The sequence below is a fragment of the Osmia bicornis genome, chromosome 1 (assembly GCF_907164935.1).
Source record: "Osmia bicornis bicornis chromosome 1, iOsmBic2.1, whole genome shotgun sequence".
NCBI lineage: Eukaryota > Metazoa > Arthropoda > Insecta > Hymenoptera > Megachilidae > Osmia > Osmia bicornis.
This window is the reverse complement of record NC_060216.1, coordinates 6781666-6809352: the sequence shown is the minus strand read 5'-3', so window position 1 is coordinate 6809352 and position 27687 is coordinate 6781666. Positions and strand designations below refer to the sequence as shown.

General features: G+C 38.1%; 1 protein-coding gene across 1 annotated transcript; it reads right to left on the bottom strand.

Annotated features, from left to right (window-relative positions):
- Positions 1-59: 59 nt before the first annotated feature.
- LOC114881701 (thyroid receptor-interacting protein 11-like) lies at positions 60-27215 on the bottom strand. Its single transcript, XM_029198549.2, has 13 exons — positions 26991-27215; positions 26726-26805; positions 24632-24706; positions 7540-7704; positions 7098-7205; positions 6634-7024; positions 3690-6551; positions 3504-3607; positions 3340-3439; positions 1386-1467; positions 1122-1311; positions 830-925; positions 60-769 (listed from the first exon to the last, which is right to left on the bottom strand). The coding sequence occupies exons 1-13, from the start codon at positions 27091-27093 to the stop codon at positions 617-619; spliced, it is 4509 nt and encodes a 1502-aa protein (XP_029054382.2). The 5' UTR covers positions 27094-27215; the 3' UTR covers positions 60-616.
- Between the last annotated feature and the right edge of the window lie 472 nt (positions 27216-27687).

The window sequence follows — 27687 nt, the reverse complement described above, 5'->3', positions numbered from 1 at the left end:
TTTTAAGGTAACAAAGAAGTTGTTAAATTGAGGGAGGTCTTTTTTTAAATTAATAGAAGCATTATTAATAGTATATTTAACATATTATTACATATTTATTGCTAGCCCCATCACTTCGTACTTATTTTTAGCACATATTTTTTTATATACAATTGTAAAACTAAATGAACAAAGTGTATTTATTTCTAACAAAGTAATTATGATCATAAAACTCAATACATTTAAATTATCCAAACAAATGATGTATCATTACCGATAAGTATAGAGAAAAATGGTTGGATAACTTTAGTATGTATTACAAAATATATGTAAAGATTTAATACTGCAAATATACATTATTTACTATTTCATTCGTTGTAGAATTTTAGATGACTTGATTTCTTCATTAATATGCTTTAACGCAATAGTACGGATTATTTTTAATTGACATATTCTAAGCTTCTTCCAATTGTTTGCATGACTGAAACTAAATAATAAATGTTTACTCCTTCTGTAAAAACGATCCTGGTTTATTTGTAACCACTTTAGCTGTACCCCTTTTAAATGGAATTCTTGAAACATTGCTTTCCATTACAGTCTTAAAGTGTACAAAATACATATTCTAGGAGTTTTAATATCAGCTGTCCTTTAACACTTCTTTTAAAATTGATCCTGTATTTCTGGCCGGTACGAAGTCCGGGAATGTTGGTAGATTTACGTTAGAAAGGAGCAAAGTAGATTGCGTGGACGATGTAGAATGTTGTCTACTGTGACCAGGTCGTGGTAAAGCCTACAAAACAATATATAAATTTTATTTTAATCCAAATAAATAGAATTTGAATATACGTACTGATGTTTGAATTGGTAAGGCAGGCAACTGTGGTTTTGGCTTTGATTCACTTTCTAAAAATCTTACAAATGCAGCTGACAAGGATGTTTCGTGATCCTGGAACACACAAATATTTGCATGTTATATTTTAGCATGATATTTATTAGCAATGTATTAAGGTAGAGGTAGGGAGAGTCCGAGAGATTCAGGAAGATCCAGGGTGAACCAGGGAGGTTCAGGGAGAGCCAGCTTACTTCTTCCTCCGCATTACACATAAACAATAAGGTAAGTGATAAAACGAAAGCTATTTTACCTTGTTGGGAACAGAAGAACCACTACTTAAGCGTGAAAACCAACTATTTTGGACAGCCGCGTTGTTCAACCCGGCTTTATCCCTTTCTGCTTCATTGAAGTCCAAAATTGTGGAAAATACTCGGAGTACCGCGGACTTATCTGCAGCCGACGACGACAGGTAACCCAATAGAAGATTTTTAATGAGAGTTCTGTAAAGATATCAATACAGTGTAAGTGATATTACATATAATAGATACATTTAATAGATATTTTGTATACGAACTTATCAACTTTTCCCTCTCCACTTTGTTTAGCTTCTTCTATCCTACGATCGGCAGTGTTTACAAGATTTGACAGCCGGTCCACTATAAATATATGATAAGACACATAAGAAAAGGGTTGTTAAAGAGAGATTTTAATTCATAATTTAAGGAAATATTATATATCTTATAATATGTTTAAAAATATAATATCAGCAAAATTATTAATTGCTTGAGAACAAAATTTAGCGTTTCGAATGCTTTATTTCTACATATACATGTGCATTCCGACGTTGTAAACTTGGCAGATTTGAAGTCAGAAAAGACAAGAGCGTAAGTATAACACAAGTACTGGTTGTCTGAACATTACACCAGTACCTGATGTAATACTCACACCCATGTCTTAATTGTTCATGCTGCATTCTTCATTTATCATGCCATACTAGCAAACTAACTTTCACGCATGCCACTAGAAGTAAGAAAGCTTCATTAATATAGTAAAAAGTATTTTAGTATGTTACAATAAATTCAAGTTTTATCTTACAAGTCAAAACAATTTCAAGTGACTATACTTATTTTACATTTAATAGTACATTATTACAAAAATTTAAATAAATTATGATAAAATGAAAATATACATATTATTGCTAGCAAAATAAAAGCTTTAAACTACATGCATTCATCCTTGTAGGATAATGGTAACGGGTGGGAAACCCCACGGGGTAATATGAGCTTTTACAATTTACACGCTCACAGTTACCGCATGAGATTACCCACTCCAACGCTACCAAATTTTATGTATATGTGGTACTATATATTTTTTTTCCTTATAATGTGTCTTAATGTACAGTGAGATAAGTGTTTTAATTTGACATAATTTATGATTATTATTCGATCGTAACATTACATTATTCCTAGCTTATTTTATTGAAGCATATAAAAAAGGGATATCATGTTCTCTGACATAAATTGCAGGAATCAAATTGGATACAAGAATTACACATAAAGAAATATAATTAAATTTGTCATGTTCTGGTCCCTGTATATTAATAGCAATTTATACCAGTAAATGGGAATTTATATTTAAAAAAGAGAAGGTAGTACCAGCACCAGTGGTAATGCATGAGCCAACGAAGATGTGATTTAGTGCGCTAAGGCGATGGTCCGGTTCGTAGCCGGATACCAGCAAGAATCCTGGGCTATTGTCAAAATCCCAGAATTACCAGCTGATATTTGACTACACCACCGGATTGTCTATGTGTTTGCTTTTGCAGATTAGTCACAGGTCACGCTCAAATTGATGATTATAGAGTGAATTTCAACCATGTCATCAGTGCATGTATATTGTAATTAATAGGTGTGATATTTTGTGTATTTATTCATATATAAGCATTCATATTTTGCATAAATCTATTGTATGTACTTTCTTACTTTTTATAATTAGTAACAATATTTATAATGTGGTCTCTGTATATGTAATGTTTGTTTTTAATTAGCAAAATTTCAGTAAGAATGATTCATTAATAAGAGCACGTAAAGAACAAATTAAAATATATAAAAAAATTAATGAATCATCCTGAAAATGATATAATGTTAGCCATTTATGTTATAAAATTAATTAATTAAAACAGTTAAAATGTTTAATACGAGCTTGCTTAATTACTGTTTTTAACTGATAAATTTTCATGTATAAATTGCGTTAAAAATTACACACAAAAACCCCTGATATTTATGACCACACCAGAGAAACACATATATGAGATTATTTACTTTCGTTTAGCAATAATTTTTGTAAATGATAATTAGTTAATGTTTGAGAATTAATTACGTGAGATCGATGTAACAATTTATTAGATTTATTTAATAAATAATGGTTTCAAATGTATTTGAATTGTAAAAAAAATGCTAATCATGCGGAAAATAAAAGGAACAAGATGCAGGCAAATATAAAAATTCTGTAATTATTAAATGAAGTACCTTCTTGGCTCAGCTGTTCAATACGTTCTGTTTTTTTATCCAGCTGTTCACTCAATCTGGATGCTGCTTGCAAACATTCTTTAGCTTCGGCTAATTGTTCCTGTCAACAGGAATTAAAAAACATATATCTTCTGTTAAATATTTGATCACTTCATTATTTGTACCTTAAGATTAGTAATATCATTGACTAGCTCTTCTTGTTTCCTATAGGATTCATTCAACCTTCCTTGAATCCTTTCTGTCGCTGCCATGATATCCTTTTCTTTATCTAGAAATGAAAAAAATATACATTTAATTTAAATTTTAGTCATTTTATCGTTTGTATACATATAGATATATTTTATATTTACCTCGCTGGAACTGTTCCAAGACAATTTGTAAATTAGTCAAAGAAGCAGTCTGCGATAGAATTTTATCTTCAGCAGCAGACAGTTTGTTTTGAATATCATCTCTTTGTTGAATAATCAATGCCATTTGTTGTTGCAACGTTTCCACCTGTTGATTGGCTCTAATATTAGCAGATGTATACGCTGTTGAACTATTTTTCACTTTTTCTTCAGCTTGTTGCAGTTTCGCTTCCAATTCCTTTCTATACTCTTCCGCGATCAGAGCTTCTTCTGTGTAATTTGACTCCATTTCCACCAGATGTGTCCTAAGCCTCTCCAATTCCTTGGCTGCATTCGCTTCTTTAATTTGACTCTCATTTAACTGATTCTGCAGCATTCTATTATTGGATTGTTCTTGAATCAGGGCTGCTTCCAATGCATTGCACTTTTCATCAAGAAGCGCAATTTCTGCTGAAGTTTGAGTTGAATTCTCCACAATTCTAGATATTTCTTTGTTACTCGGTTCATTTAAACGTTCCTGAAGCATCTGCAACTCGTTTCTCATCCAAGAAAGTTCTGCCTCCTTCTCCTTCAAGTCTGATAAAGCTGCATCTTTCTCTGACATCAAATTCCGAAGCTGTAACACTTGCTCGTTCAATAGATGTGTCAATTTTTGAATCTCTCCATGATATTGCAAGCTTTCATTATGTTTGATGGTGACCAACTTCACCAGTTCATCCCTTTCGTTCTTCACAGTTTGAAATTCGTTCGACACTTCTGTATTATTCTGGGCAAGCTCGAGAGTTTTTCTTAGGGTATTAATCTCCTCGTCCTTCTGGCTGACTAGACGAGACAGACTTTCTATGGTTTCTTTGGCCATATCAACGGATTCCTTGTTGCCATCGATGCTCTTTTGCAACTTCTTTTGCGATTCGATCACCTCGGCCATTAACTGATCGTTGTTGGTCTTCAGGGCCTCGTTCTCTCGCGTCCTTTCCTCCAACAGTGCTACAATCTGTTGTTTTTCATTATCATAGGTGTTCTCATTTACGCGATTCAACAGTTCCTTCTTCTCTGCTTGTAAACAAGCCACTTCGTGTTCTAATCTTCTGCAATTATCTTGGATTTCTTCGTGTTGACTCTTCAAGGCATCGCTCTCTTCTGTGACTTTAGCAAAACGCGCTTGTAAAGCTGTTAATTCTCTTTCTCTCAAACGCAAAGTTTCCACCTCGTTAGCCAAATGAGCGTAATCATTTTGCATGGAATTTAATTTCTCGGTTAATTTCGTTACCTCCTCGCATTTCTTCATCTCGTTCTGGAGATTCTCGTTCTCCAATTGCAATTGTTCAGTCTTCTCGTTCATCAACAGAAGCTCGTTCTCTAATTTTGAATACCTCTCTTTCATTTCGCATAGTCGTTCTCTAACATCGTTCAATTCCTCCTCGTTACTTTCCACCTGTTCCTTTAATTCAACTTGTTCCTGTTCCAGCAAGGACTTTTCTGTGTTCACCAGGTCAATCTTATCGTTGGACTCGTCCTGAATGGCAGTCAGCTGTTCCAGTAAGGAGTTCTTCTCCTTCATCAGATTCTCATTCTCCTGACTCAACTTGGCTATGCAGCTTTCCTTCAAGTCTATCTGATTGAACGCCTCGTCCAATTCTTTCCTCATGTTCAAGATATCGTACTCCAGATCATCCTTCTCGCGACTCATTCTGTTAAGCTGTTCCCGGAGGTCTTCGAACACATCATCGTTGTGCGTTCCCGAATTAATCTCTCGCCATTTAGAGATTTCCGTCTCTAGCTCCTCATTCTTCCGGGACAGTTGCTCGTTTTCTCTTTCAATCTCCATTTTCGCATCTCGCAGAAGAGTGAAATTGCTCTCCAACTGTTTCGTATTCGAGGTGGACGTCTTTAATTCCCTTCTGACGTTTTCCAAATCGAGTTTCAACTCCTCTATAAATTCAATGTTCTCATCTAATCCTTTACACCTCTCCAAGGACATCCTCAGCTGTTCCTGCGTCTCTTTCTCTGTATTTTCAAGCAAATCAACCTTCCTCCGCAATTCGTCGTTCTCGTCCAGTGTCGCGTGCAATCTGCGGTTTAGGCTCTCTATCGCGCTATCAGTTTCCTCGATATCTTCAGGAATGTCCTCTAGTTTCGTCGGTTTCCTATTTCTTGACGTAGTTCCTGTCTGGCCCTGAGTTTCTGTTCTAATTTCGTTCAGACCTCCTTCTCTTAGCACCGCGTTCTCTTTCTTCAACGTGGAATTCTCTGATTGGAGTCGCTTCACTTCCTCGTGTAAGGATTCCGTTTCTGATTCTAAAGAGGCGACTCGTTCCTCGCTCGCCTCCGGGATGGACGGTAAATTTAATTTCAAATCCTGAACCTCTAATAATAATGAATCAATGTGCGACTGCATCACGTCGCATTCTACCTGCATGTTCTCCTTCATCTCCACAGCATCCTTTAGGTCCCGAGTGAGTTCGGTTACCTTCTTCTCCAGCACATCTTTCTTCCATTTTGTATCCACGTACTGTTTAGCGACTGCCTCGAAAATTGATTCGTTCGGCTCCGTTTCGACGACCGAGTTTCTCAGAATATCATTGATCCTCTCGGTTAGCTCGTTGATCGTGCTATTCTTGGTCTTCTCCTCGGGGGTCTGGAGATCATCCGTTTGAACTGATTTATCCACATTGTCCAGGATGGTATTTTGCACTGAACGAGATACTGTTTCGCTTCGGATACGCGTTGCTGAGTCCTTGAGCCTGTCCTCCAATTGGGTTACCTTATCCTGAGCCTGATTATAGTCTACGTAAAGCTGCTCGTAAGCGTTTTGAAGGCACTGGTGCTTTTTCTCGACCTCTTCCTTGAGAGACAACAGCTTCTCTGCGAAATAAAAAAAAAAAGTGAGCGAGTCTCAATAATCAAAGATTTAAGTTACCGTAAGGATAATAGTTTAAACATTCACCTATTGATTCCTCGTGCTGTTGGTCCAATTCCTCGACACTGGTGAACAATCTTTTGTTTTCTTCCTGGAGTTCTTCGATTTTTTTGTATAATTCTGACTCCCTGTTGCTGGAAGCCTCGATGAATCCATCGTGCCGCTTATGATTCTCTGAATTAGCTTTCAGCGACACTGATTCGTTGTCAGGCCCTTTAAACTTCTCGTCGAAGTCTGATTTTTCTTGCTTATTAGCTTCACTTTGCTTCTCGTTTTCGCTTTCCAACGCCTTCAATGCAGTTCGAACTAGATCCAACTTCTCCAGGGAGTTCAATTTAGAGAGCACCGTTCGGAAATCATTGATCAGCGCCGTTTCATCTGATTGCACGCGTTTCGTGTTCCTCTCCGTTTCTCGGTTCTAAATAAATATTGAAGAAGTTTTTATTTCGCAAAAGTACTTAGATGCATTTGAAAAAACTAAGTTGTCCTACCTTTTCTTCCATCTGTATTATACGGTTCACCATATCTTGCTTGGCTCTCAAGAACTCTGCCTTCTGGTGTCCATCGGCGAGCTCTTCCTTCAAGGAAGGATTACTGACCTGTAGTCATCAATTCAAATTTTTGCAATTATAAAAAAATATCGACCACATCACATCTGTCAGCGCGTATTAGCGTACTAATAAAATGGCAGTGATACAATATTGATTGAAGATAACGTGGATAAATGACGGATGTGCGGTCACGTGTATGTGTGCGTGAAACGATCGACAATGGCGAACAGTTAAAATTAAACTCAATTATCTGAAAACAATTGCAACGGTAATTATCCTTTTAACGTTTTGCAGGGACGAGGAAACAATGCGATTATTGGCTACACGAAAATTCATACTACAGAGAAGCCAGGCGCCGATGATTTTACGAAAAGAATTCTACCTTCTGAACTCGTTTCAATTCCGTTTCTAAATCGCGTATCTTCACGGTGGCTTGCGCCAACTGTTCCTGCAACTGTCGACCATGGCTCTGATTCTTCGAGTTCCGATTTTTGGCGGACAGTGGGTCCCAAAAGAATTCGCCCTCGTCATCCTGGCTGACGTCGTTCTGCAACAGAAAAAGGAACCAAGATTAACTTGTGCAATATAAAAATTGCAACATGTGAATCGTGCTACATCGAGCGTGTTCCTTCGGAGTTTTAAGGCGGATCGAAGCAGGATACGAGGAAAACCGTATGATTAGTAACTTAGTATTGTTACGTGCGTTTACATAAGCACCCTGTGTCGTGTCGCGAACAATGCGGCTCGGTGTACGACTGCAAGTTTGCGAAAAGAAGAAGTGAAAAAAAGGGACAAAGTTATGCAATCGAAATCATGAGCAGAGCGGCGATCTTCGAGGAAGAGAAGGAAAAAAGGTAATCGAAGGCACACCGGCACATATTCGGTACTGAAATTGTCCGCGGCCCGAATGGAAAGGATGTCAAGATTTTACGGTGAATTGAGACCTTATAAAAGCCTTGTCATTCCATAGAAATTGCCTGGATTATGTAACCCTTGTGGACTTCTCTCACGTGTTCCATGCATATTTGCCCGTTGTTTTTATCCGATGCAAAAGCCGGCTCGAATCCGTGACGAACCGGCTCCGATATCTCAATTCAATTCAATTCAATTCCCGCGCTAATATCAAGGGTAAATTGAATTCGTATTGAAACGCGAGCTGAATAAATTACAATCTACCTTCCTCTATTCTTTTCCTCCTTTTTTTAAATTTTCATTACGGGACTAACAGTTCAGAGACTGGAAACATTTATTATGATTATAAAAGATTAGGGGTGTACGGGTACCCAAAATTAGGAGCTCGGACGAAATCATAACGGGATAACGCATTAGTTCAAAATCCTTCCAACTTTTTCCAATCCGAACCGACTTCCCGGGTACCCGTTTCGCGTAATACATTCTCACACGAGCACAGTTTTCTAGAGTATCGTCATAGTAACGAACGCGATTCATAAGTAAAAACAGGTTAAGGAGGGAATTGCCATGAAAACGTAGAAATTCCTTGACTCGGTATCAATAGATACAGCCTTTCTGTCAGTCAATCGATTCGAAAGTCCTTCGTCACGAATTACCATAATTCTATACAAATTATTCAACGAAACTGTTATTGTGGCCCCGGTGTTGCCCTGACAAAAGACTACAAATAGGTTTTTAATCTACCGTAAGTTTTCTCTCGCTATGTGGGATTCACCTTTCGACCGGGCTTTTATGCCGTCCAAAGTTCTTTCATCTGAAAGTCAATTCTCCAGCTTACTTCAAACAGCTCGTATGTTTCCTCTTTGCCATCTGCATAATACGCTCGACTGCATCAATTTTTATGCGCTCCGTCAAAGGTGCATTCTCCGATGCATATACGAATCGAAAAAGAAAAATGTTTTAATTTCTAAAAAGAAACGATTCGTTAATGAAGTTAGCGCGCTTGCACGGAAAGCCGGACGATAATTTATCTTGTACTGTTTTGTAAAGTTCCCCGGGACTTGATATGCGAAATCGGAACGGAAACGAATTTCAAAGCGCACCCGTTACCTCTTTCCTTCATTTCTTTTTTTTTTTCGATTCTGGAAGGGTACAATTCGAGCGTGACAGATGCAAATGAAAAGTCGTTCGGTGTCGTATCGTTGCATATTATTCAATCGCCTCTTTCAGATATGCGACCGATACCGAAAACTTTTCGATGCACGCTGTCCAAATGCTAATCGACGCATACGTGCATCTGCTCTAACTGACGTCTCTTTGGACCGATTCCGTCTCCGATAAAGTCCCTTTGCCTTTTCGCCTTTGGTTATTCTAATTTTAGAAAGCAACAATTTTCGGTCGATTCGAAGGTGATTAAGGGAATGAATTTAAGATCATGCAGGGTCCGTTTCGTGGTCCAAACCGATCCTAATGAATATGAACAAAGGTTAGATCAGGTCAAGGAATAATGCATTGTTTGTGTTTTACACGGAACGGGGGACAAAAGTTTCCTTCCTTCCTCCATTATCGCCTGTTCATGCGTTTACTTCACCTTGGGCACTCTAAATCTTCGGAAGAGGTTCTGGATTTCAGCGTCGTTCGAAGGAAAAAGAAATTCAGGTAATAGGTAGATTCGTTTTGATTTGGAGAAGCGTAAAGGAAATAAAAAGGTAAAAGGATGCGATAATCGTTAGATGCACGCGAAGTAGAAGAAAACTATTGGGTTGTGTGTGACACTTGAAAACACGTTTCACATTACTGCAGGAGGAAGTAATAATTTTTCCAATTGCAACCTCTATATTTTTCTTTACGCAAGAATGATAATAGTTATAGGATTGCAGGAAGATTTAGATAAAAGTGAAACGTTCATAGTTAATTTCCTGTCTCTCTGATAAACTCGTAAAAGTATTAGTAATTCTTCGTGGAAGTTCTCCGGTTTATCAATGAATTCTGATTCCTATGATTAGCGCAAAATCTTTCTCGACTTTTCACACGAATTCGTGTACCAATATAGCGATGATATAATGTTTTTATCGGAATTAGTTTCGTAATCTTATATCAAACATCTTTGATAAGAACATTGGCGTAACTTGGATCTAGTTGTAGAGTGGGCTGAACCCCTGGGAAATTTTGAAATTTTAGAATTCTAGAAATCTGGAATTTTGGAATTTTAGTATTTGAAAATTTTATGAAGATAAAAATTCATATTTTTTGGGGAGGGGCCAATCTTAATTTTGGGGGGAACCACCCTGACCTCTACCTATTTACACCAATGAATGAGAAAATATAGAAATCTATTTTATATCTTGTTACTTCATTCTTTCCTTATTGGTTGTCACAATTATACCTGCAAATAAAACTAGAAATAAGTCAAGATCGAGCATCGAAGGATTATAAACAAAGATATTGAAAGCGTCAAACGAAACCTTGTTTTATATGGATTGTGGATATACTTCGAGGCCTCTAACTACTAATTATAATCTTGCTAAGATAAATGACGTCACAATTTCAAACATGGTGACGAGTCATTCGAACACCATTAAATGGATATTGATCACCGCATTGCACGTGAATCACGTGTGGCAAGGACACGTGTTATCCTAACTTATTCGTAGCTGTTACATCTTCGTAAAAAATATAAATAAATATATTTCACGAGAAACACTAAGTTTCTGCTTACGTGCGCGTAATGAGAAATCCTATTTCTAAACGGTTCACGTGTAACCGTGCCATCTTATCATAACGACGTGTTGGAAATGTATGCTGCAGTTAGCTGCTGATAGCAACCGTGGGAAAGGAAGCTTCTATCGAGTCGCTTATTCTAATCTTCACAGAAAAATATATTTTAAGTTTTAAACTGAATCCTCACCCAAGACGATCGAAGCAGTTTAAACTAACCAGATGCTACTCGATACGCTAGCTGAAGTTATGTCAACACAGACATGCAATAAAATCTGCATTACATCGTTTACACCCGTCCACGTGCTTTGTTTTAATCGCACACCGATCGTGTAAGATTCTATTCTGTTCATTGTTGGTAGATACTGAACTATAGTTGTGAAAACTATTATCTTCAAAGTTGGATTATGTTTCTAATCGATGACAAGGTGTCATTCGTCAACTATTTGCAATGAAGTTTATTAGTATTAAATTGCAAAAACAGCTATTGTTTATCATTCGGTATAAACAGTCGAAGTCAAGCCTAGTCGAATGGACGGGTTAAAAAATATGTATACTATACCAACGGTTCTCAACCAATGGTACACGTATCATTAATGATAGGCGAATAATTTGGGCAATATATGGTATAAGAATTTCAATATTTAATTTTAATAATATACCCCATCCCCATTAATTAATTAATAGTTAATAGTTTACTTGTTTAATACAAAGATTTTGTTCCAAACCTTTGAACTATTGCGAATTATGATATCTTCCTTGCTTACATTTTTTTAGAAATAATTTATCTTTGCTCATGCTTTCCAATTAGTAGTAAAGATATTATTAATTAGAAATAAATTGTTACGTAAAAGGCTCAATCTTTCTAGAGTTAATAATTAAGATTTTACGATGTCTGACCACATATAACCACTTCTACTGCAGATACCCTTGTATCGTTCACAATCTGGCGAATCCAATTCTCTTATCTCTAGCAGAAATTTCTTCTGAGTATCCTAACACGAGACACACGGTGTACCTTTTCTAATATCTCGACGCGAAGACACTTGGCCGAGTACTCGGAACGAAGTAGAGGAGGTAGAAAACGAAGAACGAGGAAGAATGCGACGATGGGAACTAGTCGCTTTGCTGACTAATCGTTCACTGTCTCCTAACTCTGATCGTGTGTCCTGAATCGGGACATTCTTGCACCCGTTCGCGAAATTCAAGTGATGAATCTGCTGGTGTCTCTTGTTTTATTGGACATTGATAAGAAAATTCCAGCACAGAAAAATCAAGAATCGTTGTTTCCTGCTTGGAACATTTTATTCGATCCACCCGGTATAGCGCTGTAACGATGGTTTAAGGTTCACTGGGTAATTATAATAAACGTTGGTCACCAAGTTGCGTCAACGTTGCAACGTTCCATCGTCTCCGATGAATCGAGTCATAAACAGGAATTTTTACGCTCTCTTCATTTCTGAAGCCCTCTTCGTTACAGTAATAGTAATACGAAGACCTTTTAAACGCTTGCACCTTTTCTTTTGTAAAAGCCACGTGGGCTTCAGCGTTTATACTTCCATTCAATTTTAATTTCATTTGAACGCCGTCGCTCAGAGCCTTCGATTACGAGGATTATTTGCTTAGAATGCAAATAGGATTTCGTCGTTCGCTTTTAATTTTAATTAGAAAACGGTGCATGCGTGGTGCACTGAAATTTAGTCGCCCTGTAGCGGCTACCGCGTTACGTCATTGCCATCGGACGACATTATTACGTCCGTACCGGCACAGGTAAGTACAATGTGCTTTGCCATAGTATTGGAGCACTCTACGTTTGCCTGAAATGATGCACACAGAGACACTGGTGCTAAGTCTGTTTCATAACGTTGCAAAACTTGATAATTCGCGAAACGATTTGTACTCTGGCGTTTCGTTTGAAAATTGCAACGACTCGTCCGAGAATAATGCATTTCGGTGAAATTTGTTCTTTGTACCTACAACCTGATATAACGTTACGAAATTTAAGGATGCTAGGTGTCATTTCAGAAATGCGACGTTCAGAGACTCGATATTTTTTTGCAATCTATGGACAGAAGATAGATGGAAGTAGAATTCCTTGACCACACCGCATACGTGCACCGGATTGCATTTTAATTCAAAGAGCTTAATGCAACTGAATTGATTCATCTCCAAAGCAAAGCAATTTCACTCCACGGAACAGGCTTTCCCATGAAAAATGGTAATGTTCCGAGTTATCGCCCTTCCCCATAGGCATCCCTGGGTAAAATGACAATGTCGGAAAAGGGACCCCATATATTTAGGTTTCTGGCCCTCCATCACTTGCTTTGAATAATATTTTATAATTAAAATTGATATTATTTATTTTTCTAAATTACTTTGAATATTAATATTACCAAAACTAGAATTTTGAGAATTCCTACCTTCTCTATATCCCTGCCTACCCAATAGTAGCACTGTACTACTACTATACTATATTATAATATAGACACTTTAGTTTGACAAAAAAATAGATCGCTTTATCGACGCGTGCGCTTTTAATACCTAATTACGTAACGTAATTAACCCACATTCGCAAGCACGCCTCGTGAATTTTACAGTACTTTGAAAAATATTATTCGTAAGGATGAACGTTTCCTAGATCAAAGCTAAGGAGAAATAAACTGTTACACTTATCGTCTCGAGTGAAATATTTTTCCTTTTTAATCATCCTTTCGTCAGCTGGTTTAACATTATCGTGCTAATTTATTTGTTCCCCAGGAAAGCGGCAAACCCGCATTGTATAACGTGTATAAATTCTCTTCATTTCGCAATCTGACTGTTCTACGTTTATTCCTTTCAATTTCAACGATGTCACAGTTTTTACAGCTTCTGTCGAGGATTTTCCATTAATTCTCCAACAGTGTAGCTCTTGTGATGGAACAAAACCTTCTCCTTGACTGATTTTCCATAAATTTATATCCATCATGGTACAATGCTGCACCATTATCAGAATCACTGTCTTATGTCTGAGCATGATTTTTAATATTTATAATGTGTTTGCCTAGAGGATGCAAATTAATTCGAACTTATTAACCTTTGATTGAATATACAAATGATAATTAATTCGTTTTCGAGTGATTAACATCGTCGACTTGCAGGGGGATTTGGAGAATCAGGTTCTTTATGGTTAAAAAAGCTGCACACCAACGTACGTCGTACTCGAGACTGCAGCTAATATTTGCAGTGCGAACGAACAATGCAACGAGTGGTTGAATGCTCGAACGTTCGTTATTACTGATACCTGGACTGACGTATCTAGGTGGAGGGAAACCGGGGAACCTTTGCTTGGCCGCTTCTTATCGTGACCTCCTTCGCATGCCCAACCATCCTATTGTTAATTTCCTTGTTTTTTCATAAATTTTTGCCAATCGCTTGAAAACTAGAAGCGTCAAGTTCTACTCAAAAATGGTCTTCGAAGGGTGAAAAATTTCAGGTACCAGTTTCGAACCGATCCGAACAATTCCTACCCGACTCGATCCGATATTTTTAGGTTCTCGCACACTTTTAATAGACACCAACGCAAAATGTGCATATGGTCATTGTGTTTGATGTCACGAAACGCGTAGGAAGAATTCTATGTGCTGAATTGTTGCAAAAATATTCGAAAGAAAGTCAGAACTCGCTGAAACCTGGAGGCTCGCGATACACCTAAAAGCAGGTTTCTTCGCGTTCACGAGGCGAGTGTCTCCTCTTCTTTCGTAATTCTTGGGCAAATAATAGCGCCGAAAGTACACACTGGCATGTGTGAAAGACCTTAAAGAAACTCCGCATCCAGTTCACGGAATTCTGGAAGGCCTTAAACAATGAAGACGCCTTGGAAATTCACACTGAAAGGTAGCAAACGGTTTTCGGTAAAAAAGAAAAACAAAAAAAAAACAGGGCACCCTTGCTCGCTCCTCGAAACGTTTTAGCGTTATTTATCAGGGCCAGGCGATAAAGCGTGAGTCGTTTCACGTTCTGGCCTCGAACGAATGCTTGTTACCTTTTGAAATATGTTTAACATAACGTAAAGGTGAGTTAACACGTTTAGAAATGCAGTGAAAAGAAGCATGTCCAATACGGTGCATAATCTGAATTACTTTATACTATTAGTACAATGTTAATAAAGTATAATTGAAAATTATGATATTTGGACTTTAACACGTGTCAGTAGGAATCTAAAAAATGATAGTGAAAAAATCTGCATCGGTTATGTCGACTGGCAAGGTGAATTAAGTGCATCAATAACGCATATAAAGGTGGTATTTAAAAAGCAAGGATTTTTAAGCATCGTTCAAAACGGATCGATACGTAACACGAAAACAGTTCAATTCCCTTTCGTTCCAGTTGTTACGTTCAATTATCCTTGACAGCATTTCCTCCGTGCGGCAATCGAATTTCTCGTAACAGGGTTACAAAAAGGTCTCGTTTTGAATATTAATCTTCCATCTGTTAGAAGAACTTTATCCTTATGCGCGAGTTTGATATCAAGACACTCTGTACGTTTATTTAATCGTCCGTGTAATAAAGTATTTTCACTTCACCTTGGAAACGAATCAAGTGTACTGGTAAATAAAGAAACGGCAATTTCTTAACTTCAAGTGTAAAAAGTGCATCTGAATGCGTACTACCGACTGTAATAATTAATGCCGTTCCGCGACTACAGACTTAGTTGCTGTTCTTGATCTTTGGTCCATCCTACCGTTCCAAAAAAATTATATTTTTCTAAGCACCTAGTGCAAACCGATATTGCAGGTAAAAATGCAAAGAATGGTCCAAGCAATGCAACTAATGGATAATTACAGAAATTATGGAAGCTCACTGTTAGGTTGCGTATCAAATGGCTGGTTTCGAAAGATGGAAAGTCTGACACGATTTGATGACATAAAAGTATCGCTAAATGGCACTTACGATATATTAAATTAAAGTTGAAAATTTGTTGAAAATTGCTGTATAAATGCTTAATCAATATTCATAATGTAAATTGAGATATCAATGACTGGAAATTGGGTACTTGGAAAATACTAAATTGTTGAAATACTAAATTCAATGAAGAATCAATCAATTTGTGATAAGAATATTGATGGAACGTTTATATAGAAATTTTCCTTATACCTTATGCTACAAATTTATATGTCACAAGTGTTATTCTGATTGTGAGATAAGTTTATATCATGAAATTATGTCAGAAGAATAATCATGCATTTTATTGTCCATCAATATTAGATCAATTAGTTGTGAAAATTTAGCCTTAAATTCTAAGTGCGCGGACAGATGTCGGGCTAAACCATTATTTCCCGATAACGAGGACGATTGCAAAACCCGTCAATGGCGATTGACACATTTTCTACGTGCACATTTATTAGCGGCTATGCGCGATCTATGATGTATATGTATGTATTTCATATCTAAACCGTTCGATAATAAAAATTCAACTGACAACGATAATTGTTATCAGTGAAACCTTTAGATATATTGTAGAATTAGCAACCTTGACGAGCATTATTCATTTTGTACACAAGACTGCACAAAATAGACTTGATAAAAAAGAACACTGCTAACATTGGCGTAACTAGGTGCATAGGTAAAAATTTTAAGATTCCATGGTTCTCCATGCTTCTCTAAAATTCTTAATTTCAAGATTTTTCAGTTTAATATTCTAAGATTAACTTTCTGATACTCTAATATTCTAATATCCTAAAACTCTAATTTTCTAATATTTTACTATTCTAAAATTCTAATTCTCTAATTTTTTAATATTCTGACGTTCTAAAATTCTGTGAATCTGGCCCACCCCAGAAGGTCCTATTTACCCTAACATCCGCTAATATTTTGCAAAAACTAAAGCGATCGAACTTAGCTTAAATTATGCCCGACGTTCGAACCTTGATGGCTCGTAAGTTTCGTGACAGCGAGATATCGATTCCTTTGAATCTTTCATTAAATGCTAATATTAGAAAAATTAGCAAAATCAAATACATGGAAATAAGGAGCTTAATTTCTTATCTTACGATTTTTTCAACAATCGTAACGTTACGCATTTAACAAACCCTGACTATGCGAATTAACAAATTTTTACTTTTGTTATTTTCGATGCTACTCCCGATTACTCGCCGAGTTTCTAATTTAATTTCCATAATTAGCACGTGTTTCTTTGCCGATTCTGAGTGGACGATCATAGTTAGCACCTGTAAATCCACACTGAACTATATTTATACACCTAATTGCACTATAAATCAATCATTTTTAAAAGTAACCACACTTGAAGTTTAATCGCTTGTTTCCCTCATAATTTCCCTTGAATTGTTAAATGGAACAGTGGCTCTATACTTAAGGTTACGTGCACATAATGGCACATCAGCGTTATCTGATGGTATAAAAACAGCTGAAAAATCGTGCATCCTGCCAGTTTCCATTCAGCTGGCCGAGGAGACAGTTGTCAGCACCTCGGAGCAAATAATGGCATAATTCTTGCCACTTCTCCTTTCTTTTTTCTCTCCTTAAGTGAAAATATCACGGTGTTAATTTACTCGAGTTTACAGCATTCCATCGTCTGTGTACGTTCAATTCACGCCTGAGTTTCTTCCCCTGGAGAATCCAACGAGCCTCGAGCACGTATGCACGTGCGTCTCGATTTTCAAAATCACATTTTCAGTTTATGTGTCGGATATTTTCACGGTAACAAGTCGCGATTCTCATTTCTGTTTTTTTTTTTTATTTTTCCTTAATCATCTCTCGCGACGTCTGAACTTTGTACGCGGCCCTGTTTACGGGACATCTACTTACGTAAAGCCGAGACACGTCGTTGCACTATGGCGCGTTGAATTAAAGAACGACGAGGATTATGCTTACTCCTATCGTTACTCCAAATCTATGGATCACGGAATCATCGGTTAAGTCTGTTACAGCTCGAAACTCGCGGCGCGGAGCGTGACAATCGCGTGATGCTTTTATTGCGCAACTCGAATCGTCGGACCTTGATTACGTTTGCACCTTCGCGGATATTTTTACCGTTTTACTTCTCTTCTCTTCTTTTTTCCCGACCGCAGAATCGCGCGAACCTCATCTTTCATTCGAACGTTTCAGAGCCAACAGGAAATTTCGTTCCGTTCATCCGACCTTTCGTGGACTCGACAAAATATAAAGTGCTTTCGTTCAAGAAAATTCGAGTGGAATTTTCAGTACATTATAAAAAGTGCATACAGTAGTTCTGGAAACTTGCGTTACGTAAGTCGAACGGTGAACGAGGACCTTGGTGCCGTCTGCACCTCCGCAGATTTTTTTATTTCATTTCTACGTTGGAGAATCGTTAAAGAATTTTTCCTTTTCGTGCTCCTGGCCCCGTTTTCGACCGTGATTTCTACCTAAAAAATCCCTAGTCTCAATGACGAATCAAGATTTCGTAAAACGCGTCGCGCAACTGCACTGCGCCAAGGATTCAGAGCCGCTGCCTTTAAGGTTAAAGTACAAGAATCGAATTAATTAGCCTCGAGTAAAGCATACGTGTATCATTATCGCTTTTTGTTCCGCTCGATCCGAGTTTCAACGTGGCACCGTTCAGTAAATCGTTGCAGCAGAATTCAACATGGCAGAAAAATGAAGGGAACCGATTTTTGGTCCGACCGTGCATCGATATTTTCACTGAGGCGATATAACGAGAAGACGAACGAAATTATCTTGTTTTGCGAGGCGGTGTACTTACACCGATTTCTTTGCTCAGCAAGCGTTAATTTCACATTGGTTTTTCATTATAGAGCGCGATAACGAGAAGGCTATAAGTTTCGCGCGATAAAAGAGCTCGCTATCGGCTCGATCATGTAATGTTCTGTGGCCATATGAACCGTTGATAAATTGGGCTGTACAATAATCTATCGATCGGGCGATAGGCAATCTTAGTCACACTTCTAGAAAGGTTTCTCAAATCGACCAGAAAAATACTCCCATTATAAAACACACATAGAGAGAAAATTAGATTTTGTAATAGACACTGTGTTCTCAGTGTTTACTCTTTTGGAACAATGATCCCTCAAACAGGGCTGCACCGTGGATTTTATCAGAGAATAAAGAGTTTTGTAAAGTAAACGAGTACGAACGTCGCAGATGTTCGACGCGTTCGTTAAGTAACCATAGGTAAATTCGTCCTTCGTCTATTATCTACAGCGATAGCGTTCGCCGTTCCGTGCGCTCGTTTATTTTCCATAATTTTTCGCTTCTCGAAAACTCTTCAGTAAAAATTATCTATCGTGCAAAGAAAGAAGTGATTAACGGATGGACAATTGACTCTAAATATTACGCGATCCTTCGCAGGAAATCCTTTGAGATTTCGAAACGCGTTTGCGGAAAATCGCTTCGCGGAGCTGTTTGCACACCGAATGTTAATATTCAACTCGTCGTTCTATAACTGAAGATTATCGCGAGACGAGCGACGAATTTCATTCGCGAAAGCGATTTGCAGATCTCGTACAAACACGAGGGTCTTTTTAGCTCTTTCTTATTCCAGGAATGACTTTTCTGCAAATCCTACTCGAAGAAACTACTCGATATATTGTCACGTGATCAATTTGACGTTCACATGAATTTTGAAGCATACTAATGACAACCTTCCGTCATCATAGTTTATGAAAGTGATATATTTCTACCTTCTATCCCCCCTTCAAATGGAAGTTTGGAAGCTGCTATCCTGTCGATGGCAATATAACGAGAGCCTACTGTAAGTTCGAAGCGAGGAAACATGGAGGCGCCAAGAGTTAAGAATTTTGCTAAACCCAAAATTCCTAAATCTAATTCAAAAGATTAAAATAAAACTGAATTTCACCCTGGTTCGTTAGACACCCTATTATGCACCACCGAAATTTAAATTACGCCACAATTAAATAGTCTAATATTATAGATTGTTTTTAAAATGGAACACGAACACCTTCTTCAAAACACACTATACCGCAGAAACGCAATATACCGTCAGATCGTAAAGTCTCGTGTATCGTTTAATAGCTCGTTAAATCAACGATACGTAACATTGTAACACGAATCTTATCGAACGTTACAAACATTACAGCAAGCTAGCCACGATAATCCCGTCACGATGTGTCTCGATTCGTTTTCTAATCGGCTCGGACAGTATCGGCTATATCGGATATTTCAGCCCCGTACGTGCGTACACGTACACCATCATTAAATCCACGCATCACAAGCAAATCCTTCGTCGGATAGATACGTCACGACTTTTATTAACCATCCTCTCGATTCAAACTCAGTACGTGTTCTATCTGAAATTCAAATTCGATTAAGACGCACTGGACTTTCAGTAAGGAACAGTGCTCCATTTCAAAGTATAAACTCTATCGTTTCGTATAACAAATTCCTCTATTCAACATCCACACGTGCTCTAACTGTAAGATTCAAAGTCTATTAGGGAAACCGTGCTGACACCCAACAGGTTGCATCCAAACAGTGATGTATTTAAAATAAAAAAAATAAATTCTCTTACTTGAAGGAGTAGTTTCGAAGAGCAAGGTAGATCCTTCGAAGGATTCCTCTCGAATGGAAAACACACGAAAGTCGATGGCGCGAACCTCTATAGCCCGAGGACACCCGCGCTGGACACGTTCACCGTCCGATCGTCGAGAAGCGACTGTTCGCCGCCACTCTTTCTCCTCCTCCTCCTGCCACCTAGCTACCCTCCTCCATGGAAGTGGAGGGCAGAACGCGGCAAGAGACCGTGTTCCACCGCTGACACACAAACGGTCCGCGAGAGCGCAGATATCAAAGATACGAATGCACACACTTCGGCCATATACCTAATGCCTCTACGTAGGTACACCCGGCGACCTGTCTGTCTGGGTTCGTGTACACTGCAGCCCGTGCGTAAACGAAAAGCGAGCGCATTACCGTGCAGGGAGGAGAGAAGTGCAGGTAGAAAATGCACAGTCACAACGACGGACACGTGTGCGAGCGGGCAAACTGCGAGCGACCAGCTACGCTCCGGGCGGCTCCGCTTTCAAAGCGCACCAGCTTCGAGCCGAGCTATTGCTTTGATAACCCTTTCAATTTCACTCGACACTCACGTTATGATTTTACACACTGTTATGGAAATTTGAAAAGTGTTGAATTTGAAAAAGTGCCACGGAGAGGATTCATCGGTGAAATTTCCGGAGCCTGGTAAAGAAAAAAAAAAAAAAAAAAGAAAAAACGTCTGCCGGGCAAAACTCACCGCTCGGACGAGAAACACCGTGGACACGGTCATGAATAATGTAATTAGGCTAGCTCTGCCGCCTTTTCCGTTGGGGACACGTTTGCGTACGAATGTACAACGCGTCGCTGTTAACGACAGGACATTTTTATCGGCCCCCATGCGAACAGAACTGCTGCGGGCGCAGCTGAAGGAAACCAGAGTGGAAAAGGTACATTACCGGTGACATTATGGTAATCGGAGGATTGCCCTCTTCGAGCTTCTTCCCTCTTTCTCCCTCCCCCTCTCCACGGAGGACGACGTCATATTTTTCGTGGGTCCGAGCCCACCTACGAGGAATTCCTTTTTTCGGCGGAAGAGGTCTGTTTGACGAGAGAGGCGAGTTTCGTGAACTGGAAACCAACTTGGTACGTCATTCGTGAGCCAAGTTCGTTGAACAGGTTCGCGGACCACTGCCTCGTAATTTTGCAGGGTAAAAGATTATTTTTATTTTTATTCACTTTGGTACCTGGACGGTACCGTCCTCCGTAACTCAATTATTCCAACTTGTATTTGAGATATCTCAAAAAAATGATGGTATGGTGTAAAAACTTAAATGAAACGCATTGAGATGTTCAGAATTTTAATTGCAATTCTTAATCCTTTCCCTACTTTAGAAATTTCATTCTGTCTTATTTTGTTTTATTCTATAGTCTTAGTAGTGAAAGGGTTAAAGCTTTAATATTAACCCTTCATGAGCAAGCTGGATTGTTTATGTCCGAGGTGAATTACAACCTTTTCCGAATGTTCATTTTTCTCAATTAATCCTTTATTCCTTGAAGTTATCGAAGAATAATTTTTAAAGAAACAGTGTAAAATTTAGAAAATGAAAGTAATATAATTCCATGGTTCGCCGTCAGAGGGTTAAATATTTGACTCAAGGCACGATTATACATTAAAGTAGAGCCCCAATAAGTATCTCATAACTTTTTAATACTTTTTAAAAGCCAAGAATAGTATAAAGATTAGTCGTGGACATAAACACAGGCTGTCCACAAAGGGTTGAGAATAAAAATGATGCGTTTTACTGACCTTTTGACAAATTTCTTAATTAGACGAACAGAACGACAATGGACACGTAGGCAGAGTGAAAGCTCGTTCGACCTACATTTATAGCCACTCATGGGGGAAGGGAGGGTAGCCATAGACACTATCACCCCCGTGGATTAAGCACCCCTTTTACTCAACCTATCGTGTTCTGATGCGTTATCGGTGAAAATGAAACAGTAATGATCATACACGTCAGCTGAATCAGATCGATATGTCTTCCAACGATCTCCGTTGGATAAAATATTCACCGTACTTGAATTAATTATTGATCACTGAAACAAAATTATTCGATCGAAGTTTCTATTTGTTTCGCGGTTCAACTATGATAAAGTCTTTTTCTAGACTCTTTCATTTTTGTAAAAAAAAAAAAAAAAAATAACTTCGTTTCTAAATATGTATCGTATAATTGAATGATAATTTTCAACGAGCGATCGATAAGCGCCGCATTAGGTAATTTTCAGCGAAGGACTCGATTTTCAAAATGGCGGCTACTTAACGGTCATCCAACATGACTCACTGCTACGAATTTTTATCTTGTTGTTCGTCCAACGATCCGCTGGAAATGCGGTGACGCTTTGCCACCTGATTAGTTATTAAAAGCCTTGGTGTCAAGGGGTCACCGGTTACATCCGGTGCAGAGGCTCGTGAATGACACAATGTATCGAAGCCACACGTGTTTCTTAACAGCGACCACAAAGGAGGATGGTATTTGGTGTTAGGGAAAGTTCTTCGCCTTTTGTTTCTTTTCATGCCTTCCACGGAATATGTGTCGCACTTGTTACTTTGGTATTTTTTGGGGAAAATGGAGGGAAAAGGGAGGATCCTTCGCCTTGAAGCGCAACGAAAACAAGGAGAGGTTGGACCGATCCTTTGTTGATTCAAGATATGAAATAAAGTGCGAGGCTATGGTTATCGAGCTTATCTCGCATTCCTAGCGAACGTTCCTATCGCTGTACACGGTGCAATATCGAAGTGGCCTTTTCACCTATTTCCTTCGCTAACAATCTTTATCGTGGTATCGCCGATTCGCACGGAGATTCACAGATTTCTTTATTTCGCCTTAAAATTAACGTTATGACCCATGCTTAGTATTGATGTTAGCAGGAAGGGGGTGAGGGTGAGCCTGGCTCCCCTAAAAATCTGAACCTTTACCATTTTTTAATTTTAAGATTTCAAAATTTTAGAATTACCCTTCTCAGAAGAAAGTCCAAGTTACACCAATGACACCAGGGTGACATTTAAATTTCCATAGGAAATTAAAAATGCTTTTACTAGTCTAATTAGAAATCCTATTAATAGAATTACTAATCATATTAAATATTTGAAATGATGGATAATAGAATCATCTTTTTTTGATTAATTAAAGTTAGATCATTCATATGGGCCATTAATATTCCGTATGATAATTAGTATAAAAATAATGCAATAATTTCTGTAGCCACGTGTTTCATGATAAAGAAGAGACACAGGCTGTTCATTCAAGCTACCAGTTCCTGTCTAAACGCTTGCGTCACATTGGAAACTTAATAACGCACCGTGGCAAGCAATTTAACGACACCCGATCGCGGATCATTATTGCGATGATCTAACAATGGACTTATCGTACGACGAATGTTAACAGGGTAAAAGTTTCGCGCAAACAGGGTACGCGTTTGGTTTTATGGATCGTGCAACCGCAACCGATCCTCGTGCCACGCTTATTGTTGCCTGAACTTTTTTGTTCCTCGTTTTATGAACGTTCAGCGTTTTGTACGGCCCTTGTTTCTGCATACGCGGTTGTTACGGGGTTCATGGAACTCTGTTCGCTCGTCAACTCGGAACGAAACGGTACGCGACCGACAACTGCGCGAAAAACACGCGCAATTTTTATTTGTTATGCTTTGAAGAAAAAAATATACAATTGCACTCTATGTTCGCGACTCAAATTATTTTCGACAAATTTATGGTCTCGACGAGAAAGCAGCTTGGTAAAATATGCGCAAATAAAAATGATGACAACCGCAAAGGCACCGTTTGCTAATGCAAGAGATAGGAGATTATTTTGGAGCGCGACGAACGTTTGTAAGTCAATGTACTTAGCAAGGTTTTAAGAGTTGTATATTACCGGCAACGTGTGGAAGCGTTAGAGCACGAGGAACGGAGCAGACGCGAAGAGGAAAGAATCGTTTAGCAGTTTTGTATCTGCTTCATCAGCTGCTACTCAGCATATACAGAGTGCAGAACGTAAAACAGAACCGATCGCTAGCCGTTTATTACACTGAAAGAAAGTCCATGGAAATATTATTTGAACGCGATTCTTAATGCACCAAGGTTAATTGAACGTAATAATTGTTTAGTTAAAATTTACGATGATGCTCTATTTTATCGTAGCAATATTTTCCCCAACTGAACACCTTATTACTCAGTCACGAACATGTAAACAATTTCACGATTATCCAAGCTTTGAATATGCAAATGTACATTTAAAAAACAGCTATTATTTACGTGCTAGCTTAAAGTACTATGTACCCAGTGCATTGAATAGTATTTATAGAAAATTCAAACTTACCGAGTCGTTCGGTTTTGCGTTTAATTCAACGACGGCCTTTTGGAGCTCGCAATTCTGTCGACGCAGAAGTGAAATCTGTGCAGAAAGAGAGTTATTTTTCATTGTAGGTGGAAATTTGGTGCTTTGCAATTTTCCTATTTAGGAAGAAAATTCGAAGCTCCGTAATTTTTCTATTTAATATGGAAATTTGGAACTCTGCAATTTTCCTTTTGATGGTGAAAATCTGGAGCTTTGTAATTTTCCTATTTTTCACGGGAATTTGAAGTTTTGCAATTGTTTTATTCAAATCTGAAAATTTTTTTACATATATTTATGCCAGAAACTCCACGTTTCTTGGAACAAAAAATCAGTATCTTCTATAAAGTGAAGGAAGGAAAAAACGAAAAAAGGAAGGTTGACATGGGGAACGCAGTAATCATTCTAGACTTAAATATTGGTAACCATAATCAAAAGGAAGTCCGGTGGTACCTGTAGGCATACGGACCGTGCGATGTGCGTTTCTGTTTGCCTTTCTTATCTCAGGTTTGCGCTGCGATAACCGCCCTTCTCCTTTTCCAAACGTTATTTCCACCGTCCTTTAATATGGACGCCAACAGCAACAAAATTCAAACGATTTCAAACGATTCAGATCTACTGCCCATCAATTAAAACCAAAAAGATACAGGTGATATGTTTATTATTATTTTTTTAGCAACGATTTAGTTAATCATTTCTGTTCTTAACTCAAAAATATGAAAAATATCTTTCGCATCCCTTTAGCTTTAAGTGCCTCGTATATCTTCAGACCTTCCACAAAGTGAAGGATTCTAGTAGATAAATGGATGGTAGATTTGTGGAATTATTGGAATTTGAGAAAAGCCTTCAATCGAATTTGTAATAAATGATTTCGAATAGGCAATTTGTGATGGACATTTCACGATTACCGTTGCATCCGATCAAAAGCCTTTGCCATACCCTGTGGTTTATATTCCAAGAACACGACGCAGATATCAAACGTTAATATTGGAAAACGATATTACGATTCCAGCAGGTTGATAACACGATTCACAGATGCTTGAAAGTTTGAACAACTTTAGTCGGTTGTACTAGGAGGGTAGATAAATTTATTTTTCTACCACGTGAATACCTTATACACATGGATATTTTCTGTTTCTTGGTGAAAAAAAAATACTTTAACGTCGGCCAGGGGACTACTTAAACCCATTACCGATTTCCGTCCCCCTCGATGTGATTTATAACAGCGTCTTATAAATTGCACCCTCTTTAAAACACGAAAGAGTTAATGTCGTTGATCAATTTACCAACGCGCTCGTGTTTCGTGCAAACACATAGCTAAGGGAGGGTGGTAAAAGTCAATCGTTGCGCATTAACACCGTAACGTTATAGGTATACGGGTATCTAAGGGGTGAGACAAAAGGCATTGATATCGCTATCTATCGGTTCGTGGAACAACAGAAGAGGTTTACCACAAAAGCGCACAGGCCAAACGTGGCGCACGCTTTCGGTCTCTTATGCTTCCACAAATTGTCCACGATAACAAACCGGAACGACGTGACCGTGCAAGACTTTAATGACCCCCCGGCAGAACTATTTTTACAGCGCTGGAACAATTGCACATTCGAAGGCCGAACCGAGTAATACGTTCATGAAAGAAATACGACGATGGCATATTCCATTCGAATTAGAAAAAAAAAAAAAATGGTAGCAATATTGTAACGTATGATTGATAGTCTGAGTAGTAAAAGGCAGCCTTCTATCGCTCCTTGCCGAGGGTTGAAAGGATTCAGGGTTGGTGTTATACGAGATAAGGTAAACGTGTTTACATTACACTCAATCCCGTTTATTATGGAAGGCAACATCTGTTAAAATAATTTCCGATCATCCCACGGTAACCCTGCCCTTATCAAAGTGCTCGACATCTGCTTATGCGTAAAGAATTTGCAGTATAGTGTGATATGAAACTAATCGAGCAGTTGCTACATGTTAAAGGATATCATTCTTGTTTATTTTAATAAATGAACAACAGTTAGAAATATAGTACATAACTGAAGGAATAAATAAATAAATAAAGAAATAAATGTTAATTATACTCACTTCTGCATCTTTTGAGTTAAGTATTTCTTGTAATTCGACACACTTTTGGTTCGCTTCTTTTAATGCATTCGATGGTTCGTCTGCGAATAAAAATAAATTGAAGCGTTTAAAACTCGACGCGCTCTCTTTTTAAATTTCCTGCTATTTGTCCGCGGACTCGGTCGATAAAACAGACCCTTATATTGACAGTCGTTAGTAACCTCTGTTACGTACAATTAGATCGTGGCTTGCATGGTTTATACGATTTAAAGAAGATTCTACACACCTATTTCTTCTACAATTCCATCTGATAACACTTCCTTCGTAAAGTTTGTCAGCTGTCCCTTTAAATTCGACAAGCTAGGTAATCCGTCACCGAACCACGCCATTTTACACGTCGACACTTATCCTTGAATATTCTTTTTCTTCAAGGATTAGTTCAGCACCGTTTTTTAAGGTTAGATGCACCACATATTTTGGCAAAACTCTACACGTCAATGGGATAAAAATATGAAAACATGTACTAACAGGAACCACGTAGTAACCTCAGTGACTACAGATGTAGAAGACTGGACGTGCCTTTGTTTTCGAGGGGTCACGATTTAGGGGGTCCCAGACACCCCCAAATGAGATTAAATCTGCATGCAGAGAGCACAGCCAGTATGATAACTTTCCCTGTTTTACCAGTCACTAACAGTCCCAATTTTCACTCCCTCTGATTCTATTTTTCTTTTAAATCAGTCAAAAGCAGCACAAAACCGAACAATTATTATTGTAATTGTTTGACAAACTTGGATTTACTTCATGCACTTTGGTAAATAAATCATTTGAAAAAAGCAACTGAGTTATTATTTAATTTACCCAATTTCATTTATGAGTTATTTATTTAATGCTCGTCATTTCTTTTCTCAGCTATTTATTTAATTAACTTAAATTCTTCTATCATTTTAGTTATTCAATGTACTTAACTTCGTTTCTCAGTT

Bases quoted from the DNA above. Each gene is read 5' to 3' on its own strand.
- LOC114881701 (XM_029198549.2), bottom strand. From the start codon at position 27,093: ATGGCGTGGTTCGGTGACGGATTACCTAGCTTGTCGAATTTAAAGGGA. The intron at 6,552-6,633 runs GTGAATGTTTAA...TTTATTTCGCAG, and splicing joins ACAGCACGAGGAATCAATAG to AGAAGCTGTTGTCTCTCAAG. The intron at 1,312-1,385 runs GTTCGTATACAA...ATATCTTTACAG, and splicing joins GGAGAGGGAAAAGTTGATAA to AACTCTCATTAAAAATCTTC.